We start from the raw sequence: 8,150 nt of genomic DNA, 5'->3' as shown, positions 1-8,150 counted from the left end.
GGAAAGTTGGCGAATGCACAGTGCACTGTTAGCATGATGGCTTCCACTAAAGTAAATGGATGTTTTTCCTAAATTATTTCATTACGCCTGTCCTAAATAAAAATTCAAATAATTCTAAATACTTCACCAGAGAGCATGACTTATCCACAAAGCAATCATTAGCTTCTTCTTTTTTAATAGCTGTAGGTAGACCTACGCATATTTGGGAAGCTTGCAATTTGGGCAGCGTGCATGGCAATGGGCCTAGTTGATTGAGTTGCGGCTGTCAGTGAAAAGCATCTAAAATATGTGTGAAGATAATGTGTGTTGAGTATCATTTAAAATGTTGCAACAGGGGGGGGGGGGGGGGGGGGGGGGGGGGGTGAAGATATGGCATGTCTCTCTCCAGAATACATGCTCTCAGCTTTCCAGAATGCGCTCAGTTGGCTCCTGCCAATTCTTGCGAATTCATTGTTTCATTGTGTGAATTGTTTTCCCTTTAATTGTGTATTTTAATAAATTCCCCAGTATGTCGCCAGTAGTCCTAGTAAATGTACCGTTAATTCCCCAGTATGTCGCCAGTAGTCCTAGTAAATGTACCGTTAATTCCCCATGATTTTGTTACATTCATTTATATTAATGCATGTATTAAGTCATTTAGCCTACGGTTCTCATTCTCTGCTTGGAAACGTTGTTTGCATAGTTCACAACCTGCTGACTTACCTAGTTAAATAAAGGTTAAATACTGGAGCAGTGGTGACCTGTTGTTCAGGGCCGGTGCGGCAAAGCCCCACCTGTTTTGAGCCCCACATTTTTTGCACCCAAATGTTATTTTGGCATAAATGTCACATATCAGTTTGCAAACAATGTAAAAAATATATATACATAAATTGAGTTAATAAAGCCGCATACAAACATGGTCTCTTTTTTTCTTGAGTAAGGCTGCTCCAAAATGTAGGTGTGTCAGCCTAGCTCAGTGCTTTCTGTGGTGGTGGGGCAAGCCAGTAGAAAATACAGAGCGTTGCGCTATATAGATAAAACATATCAGTGCTCAACAAGTTGGACATCTCAAATTCAACCATAAGTGGTTTGGAAGGAATCAGTGGCTTACAGCAAGTATTGCCAAGCAATCATTAGCCTGATATTCAGTGGAGTGGCTGTGTGGTCCCAAGTCTAAGATTAATGGTTTCTTTCTCTAGTTAGTGCAATTAATGTATTGTTTAGTGTTGTGTCGTGTCTTTCGTGTCTTTGCTGGCATGAATCCCAACACACTCACTTGTGTAGCGTAGAAATCACTTCGGAAATACAAATCCACAAATTGGATTTAACACCCATTAATTTAATACAAAAAATTGCAACTTCCTCTGTTTAGTACTGCACTTCCGGTGAAGGGGACAACGCGAGAGTTTTCCATCTCGCTCCGCCTATTTCTCTTGGTAACAACAAACAGCGCCAAACTGCTGTAACCGTTAATGGACCGAACCCCGGTGTGTTGCGTTCCTGACGGAACAATGGACCCGTTATGGAAAAAAGTCAACTCATTTACTGGACCTATTCCCCGGTCAAGACACGGACACCGAGCAGCGGCTATTCGGGAACTTATTATCGTGTTTGGAGGTGGAAACGAGGGGATAGCGGAGGAGCTCCATGTTTACAACACCGGTAGGCTAACGCGTTAATGAACGCTAGCTAATGGATGCTACACATTTTGTGTTTGAGAAGTGAGCTAACTTAACTATTTGGTTTTCCTAGCCATCTGGTGCGACTAATATGTTAATGCCTTGAAAGTTTCACAAACATTCCCTGAAGCTAAGCAGCCAGCTTGCTTACTTGGCTAACGTTAGCTAGCGAAGCTAACCAAATTTATATATACTGTCTATGGTTGTTATCAGATGTAGTTTCTGTGTAGAATAGCTAACTTAGCTAGCATACAATTGATGTGGTGTGGAACAGATGATCACTTGAGAATCTCGAGGCCATGTACCTAACAAACAAACAATTGTCGACTTAGCTTTTTTTAGTTAAATTGCGTAATTATAGTCACACAGGGCATTATGATTGAGTAAACATGAGTTATTCTCAGGTGATCAGATCTCTGGCCCTTTGTCTAGTCTCTAAGCAGTGGTTTCTCCCAGCGGTGAGAGGGGACATCCCTCCAGGCTGTGCTGCCCATGGTTTTGCCTGTGAGGGAACCCGCATCCTGGTCTTTGGCGGCATGGTGGAATTTGGCAAATACAACAACAGCCTGTACGAGCTACAGGTGAGGCTCTCGCACTCACTTGCGTCTTCTATAATAAACATCCTCTTGTCATGTTTTATGCATAAGGTGAAGGGTGTGCTGCAGAATTGTCATTCACAGACCTGTAGCTCTGATGGAAGGTCTTCACAAGTACAGCATCTTTCCCCCTTAGATTGTACAGTAGATTGTATGTAGTCACTCGGATGGATAAGATGCCATAGTTGACCTCTGACCCTTTGTCTAACAGGCGAGCCGCTGGCTGTGGAAGAAGCTGAAACCCAGGCCACCAAAGAATGGCATGCCGCCCCCATGTCCCCGCCTCGGACACAGCTTCACCCTCATTGGGAACAAGTGCTACCTGTTCGGGGGACTGGCCAATGACAGTGAGGACCCCAATGGCAATGTCCCAAGGTATGGAGCTATGTATATAGCTCCAACAGTCTCCAACACAGCTTCTCTAATCAGGGTACTGTGGGTTGTGATAATCATAAGAAACCTTAATGCTTGCTCTGTCACTAATGATGTTCTCATCTAGCCTGGACCCAGATCTGTTTGGCCACACCAATGACCATAGGAGTTGGCAAGACCGCATAAACAGATCTGGGACCAGGCTAGTTCTCATTCCACTGGCTCTCTCTGTTTTCTCTCTGCAGGTACCTAGATGACTTTTATGAGCTGGAGCTGCAGTCGGTGTCAGGGGTGAAGGGTTGGAACATTCCAGATACTAAGGGTGTGGGTCCGTGGGCTCGAGAGTCCCACACCTCGGTGGCATACACTGGGACAAGCTCCCCCAAACTCTACATCTTCGGAGGGATGAGAGGCAGTCGCCTTGACGACCTCTGGCAGCTTGACCTCGGTAACCTCATCTCAGTCTACTAACATGCTTTGATGAACCACAATCGGACCACAACACTTTGAATGAACTAATCTCCTTGGTGTGAATTCAGGTTGCTGTAACCAACCTTCCGTTTCCATAAACCGCAACCTTGCATTTGTGTTTGTGGCGATGAACTGATTGAAGTGAGGTAATCTAACTGGCTCTCCACTCTCTTCTGTCTGATCTTTAGAATCTATGACATGGTCTACACCTGACACTAAAGGACCCCTTCCTCTACCCAGAAGCCTTCACTCTGCCAACGTTATAGAAAACAAGTAATGGAAATATGTATTTTGTGTGTGGTGTATATGTTTGTGTGGCATCATGGATCTTTGCCTAATGTTTTTTTTTTTTTTTTTGCTTTGCCTCTGTGTGGGAAGGATGTATGTTTTTGGGGGATGGGTCCCCGTTCCAGAGACAGACAAACCTAACGCCCTGGGAGCTGAATGGATATGTACCAACTCCTTATCCGTGCTCAACTTAGGTCAGTATCATACATCATTATTACAAGCTCATCACTTAGGGTATCTGGCTGGTCACATAACGGGCATTCCATTTAAATTCATATTATGAGAATCATCACATTGAATTGAACCCAGTAAGGTTAAATCAATCAAATGTATGTATAAAGCCCCTTTTCCATCTGCAGAAGTTAAAGTCCTTAAACAGTTTACCCCTTTTCCTGTTGATATCAGACACCATGACATGGCAGAGCCTAGGCCCGGATCAGCAACAGGGGCAGACAGTGAGCCAGGGTGACCAGGAAGATCCCCAGCCCAGCAGCGGGGGACCCCGAGCCAGGGCAGGCCACTGTGCTGCCTCTGTCGGCTCCCGCCTCTACATCTGGAGCGGCCGTGACGGCTACCGGAAGAGCTGGAACTACCAGGTGTGCTGCAAGGACCTGTGGTATCTGGAGACAGGTGAGAAGAGAGACAAGGATACTATTAATATCAGCATATGTCTTATTACTGTCGCTCAAAATGTGCTGCAGCGTCATACCATATTTAAAGCATATTTGTATATATATTTTTTAAAACCTTTTTTTAACTAGGAAAGTCAGTGAAGAGTGTATTTCTCAGTTGTTCACACTTGCTATCTGCAAGGCCATTTTGCTGCTACAACCTAACTGTAACTTGTGGTGTTTTCAGAGCGGCCCTCCACCCCAGCAGCAGTACTACTGGTCAAGTCCACCGTCAACATGCTCCATGTGGCCTGGCGCCCCCTACCTGCAGCAGAGTGTTACATCCTCCAGCTGCAGCCCGTCTCCCCCTCCAACACCCCAGCCAACCCCACTGCCCGACCCAGCACAGATGGCCAGGAGAGGAACCCCCAGGACCAAGGTGAGAGGAGAAATCTACCTGCTGCTCACACACAACCAATCAGAGACCATTAATTTGAATAGGAATGACAACAGGGAATTTCACATGGCCTTCAGAGGAGTTCTGTCTGATGCCAAGCAATTGGCTTTGAAAGTGGTTTAGAAGCAGAAGCCTTTGTCCAGGGCCATCTGGTCCACTCTCAAGGTCAGGGTTGACGCCTGTACTGGGCCAGGGTTGAAGGTTGAAGCAGGCTAAGAAGAGGCATATATGTAAAGCTATGCTTGATGTGTTCTTTTTCCTCCAGATGTCCAGTCAGCTCAGGTCCCAGACGACCCCACCTCACAGGAAGCCCAGAATACATCCCAACAGGTCAGATGGTGACCCTTATACCCATATCTAGTTGTCTTAGCTACAGTGCTGGGAAAGTGCTATATTCAGATGGTGTTAGTACTGCCATTGAGACCGTAACAGCTAAGCTAAATGTTACATCCATATTTTGTTAATGCTACATTGACTGACACTGAATATTGCGGTCTCTTCACCTTGCACGCCAGGAGGTGGCTGCAGGGCAGAAGGTGACTCCCATCGAAGTGTCAGAGGCTGTTCGAGACCCCCATCCAGAGAGAGAAAGTGATGCTAGTGGAAAAACACACTCCGAGTCCTTTGGACAGGAGGGTGACCCCACAAAAACCTCCCAGCGCTCGGACACAGTGGCGAGCAGTGAGCACCAGCCAGGTAACCGCATGGACCCCAAGCTAGCTTTTTACTAGTATGGTTTGAATATCATCGGCATAACCAATGACAGTCCTTCCTCATTCACAGGACAAGAACCTGACAGCACTTCCTCAGATCCCAACACTGTCAAATGCAAGGTAGGATTAGAATACTAAGGAAGTTATTCATTTGTCTACCACAGAGACTGAAGGAAATAATGCCTGTCTGTGCCCTGTAGGTATCTGGTGAGAAGTTAGATGAGTCTGAGTGGTTTGATGCTGGAGTGTTCAAAACCCTGTTCTCTGAGGTTACCCACTACTACCTGCCACCTGAAAATGACATTATTTCCACCATCTACAGCAGACCCACTAACACTAAAGAGGTAAGCCACATCTTGGTTTGAATCTTAAATGACAGTATATAATGAAAAACATGCCCCAGAATGTGTGCAGATAACATGCAGTAACCATCTTCGGCTAGCAGTCATTTTTGTTAATTTGTCTCTAATCTGTTTATTGATTTCCCAATTTGACACACACCACACTCCCACAGATTAATTTGCAGGGGCCTCAGGACTATGAGTGGAGGGAGAAGCAGGAGCTGTGTCCAGGTGTAGCGTACAGGTTCAGAGTAGCAGGCATCAACAGCTGTGGTCAGGGAGACTTCAGCCCTGCCAGCGAGTTCAAAACCTGCCAGCCCGGCTTTCCCGGAGCGCCCTCAGCTGTCAAGATCACCAAGGTACAGTACACTCCTACAGCCTACTTTACACACAGAGAAGGTTACTGATGAGGGGTGTAAATGAGGCCAAGCACACTAACAGAATGTGCTGCCAGCATTCGTTATTGTTCAACAGAGGCTTCAGAGAGCTCACATGGGACATTGTGATTTCTTTCTGCCTTTCTAGTTCCACAATATATTTCTAGTTTTATCAAATGTGTATCATTGTTTCATCTCAATTAGCTGTTTTTCCTCTCATCCTTTATCCACCACCCCCCTCCCCCAGGCTAATGACTCTGTCCACATCACATGGGACTCCCCCACCTCCCCGTCAGGTAAGATCCTGGAGTACTCCATGTACCTGGCGGTGAGGAAGAGCCGGTCCAGCAGCAGCTCTGAGCGTCCTGGCCAGCTGGCCTTCATCAGGATCTACCGTGGCACCAAGACCTCTTGCACCGTCAGCCCCGCCCACCTGGCCAATGCCTACATCGACAGTTCCGCCCCCAACCGGCCAGCTGTCGTCTTCCGCATCGCGGCCAAGAACGAGCAGGGCTACGGGCCCGCCACACAGATTCGCTGGCTACAGGGTATGCGGCAAGACGGGTGGGGGGGTGTTTATCCTGACCCTGAATCAGTACTCTAGTGGCATACTGACTGTCACAACTGAGTGGTCTCTAACCATGGGCTCTGTCTCCTTTCAGATGCCAGTAAACTCAAAGCCTCGTCGTCACAACCAGACGGCAGCCCCACAGAGGCAGAACAGGAGGCAGCAGACAGGTGAACAAGCTCTGCTCTCATCTGACTAAACCTTAGGAGAAGGTTTATATGACATGACTTGTCCCTTGCCGTTGTCAGGCTTGCTCTTTTTAGAGTTTAATGTTAGAGGGCTTATTGACGTTTTTTTCTCCTCGTGTCTTGCAGCTCAGGTTGAAGATGGACTGCCAGACGCTTGCCGATACCCAGGAAAGATGATGTAACTAGTCAGAGGGCATAACTACTTTCCAACCCGAGTCATGTCCCTCACAAAAATGCTGTACAGAACTTATAGATTTTTAAGTTATTTTTTATGTTTTTTCTAATTGTTGTACATAACTGTTGCGTGTGTTAATTTCCACCTGTCATTTGACCACACTGTATTACATTATAGTGTACAAAAAGTTGTACTTCCATTAGTATTTTTGAAGTTAAATAGATAACTGATGTTATGACCAGAGAATTTCCCCTCTTGTCAAACAGACAAGGAATGAATGTGCCTTAGTGTATGAAGGGGTTTTGAATGGGGATGATGATCAACTGGCCAGCGACTGCTTCACTATAATTAACATGTAGCAAACTTGAATAGTAGTGCGATATTTTGTGTGTTTCTAATTTGGGCCAAGTCGATGGTTGTATTTCAGCCTCAGCATGCAGAAGGTTTTTTGTTAAGTATAACATGATTCCAACACAGCACTTCTTACATGCCTTGTGGGTATGGAATGTGAGGGTTTGAGTCCATCAATTTGTTGTTCATTTACCATTTTCATATTTATGAATACTGTTATTATCCTTTATTCAATTGTCTTCATTTTTATTTTGTAGCCATCGGAAGTAAGCCATGCGTTTATCTTAAGCTATCCATACTTCTGTTCATACATAAATACAGTGATTAACACTACCTTTCCTCTCTTATAGCACTGTAGCTCACTATGCAATGTGGAAATCACTAGGTTTCTTTAGGCGGCTCATTGAATTTACAAATTTAATTGTAGATTTGATCCAGACATTAATTCCATCTGATTCCAAAGCTACTTAGTATGGCAAAAGCGAAGATGCATATGATTCAAATATTTTTTGTTTGTTGAAACTAACTTTTTTTTTTTACCATATGTTACTCAGTGAGTATGTAGCCTAGCTCTCATTTTTGTTTTGTTAATATGAGCTCACTACAGGAGAGAATTGTTTTAACGTTCCTGTTTTGTTACAGGGTTGTATTGAAAAATAATCCGGGCTGCATGACTATGTTATCCCTGTACTCTTGGTAGGTGTATGTTGTACAATGTGTCAAAGGAGAACCTAGAACATTGTGGACTTTTGTTAACAGTCCAAATGTGGTTAAAATACACCAATAAATAAAACTGGTCATGACAATCTGCTAATGAGCATTGACTATGTGTGTGTGATCATTGTCTGAAATCAGGTCATTGGCATCAGTTATTTAACATCTACCGGTAAATTACAAAATACACCGAAAAACCTTTAGTTAATTTGTGAAAATGGATCAAACTGAAAACTTAAATTCATTGCAGCAAGTGTTCAGGACTCACGA

The 8,150-nt window shown here is 44.7% G+C and overlaps 1 protein-coding gene across 2 annotated transcripts; it reads left to right on the top strand.

The window, feature by feature from the left end:
- Positions 1-1,390: 1,390 nt before the first annotated feature.
- On the top strand, positions 1,391-7,984 carry LOC110490337 (host cell factor 2). Of its 2 annotated transcripts, none has more exons than XM_021563666.2 (16): positions 1,391-1,641; positions 2,091-2,239; positions 2,466-2,629; positions 2,872-3,074; positions 3,286-3,370; positions 3,476-3,579; positions 3,791-4,015; positions 4,244-4,435; positions 4,719-4,783; positions 4,969-5,149; positions 5,237-5,286; positions 5,367-5,510; positions 5,681-5,866; positions 6,132-6,432; positions 6,547-6,622; positions 6,772-7,984. In XM_021563666.2, the coding sequence occupies exons 1-16, from the start codon at positions 1,452-1,454 to the stop codon at positions 6,815-6,817; spliced, it is 2,361 nt and encodes a 786-aa protein (XP_021419341.1). In that variant the 5' UTR covers positions 1,391-1,451; the 3' UTR covers positions 6,818-7,984. The 2 variants fall into 2 exon arrangements, with proteins under 2 accessions (XP_021419341.1, XP_021419342.1); XM_021563667.2 differs by having other exon boundaries at positions 6,767-7,984.
- Positions 7,985-8,150: the final 166 nt, after the last annotated feature.

The sequence above is a fragment of the Oncorhynchus mykiss genome, chromosome 15, assembly GCF_013265735.2.
Source record: "Oncorhynchus mykiss isolate Arlee chromosome 15, USDA_OmykA_1.1, whole genome shotgun sequence".
NCBI classification, from domain to species: Eukaryota; Metazoa; Chordata; class Actinopteri; order Salmoniformes; family Salmonidae; genus Oncorhynchus; species Oncorhynchus mykiss.
Note: the sequence above shows the minus strand (reverse complement) of the source record. Positions and strands in the feature narration are given on the sequence as shown.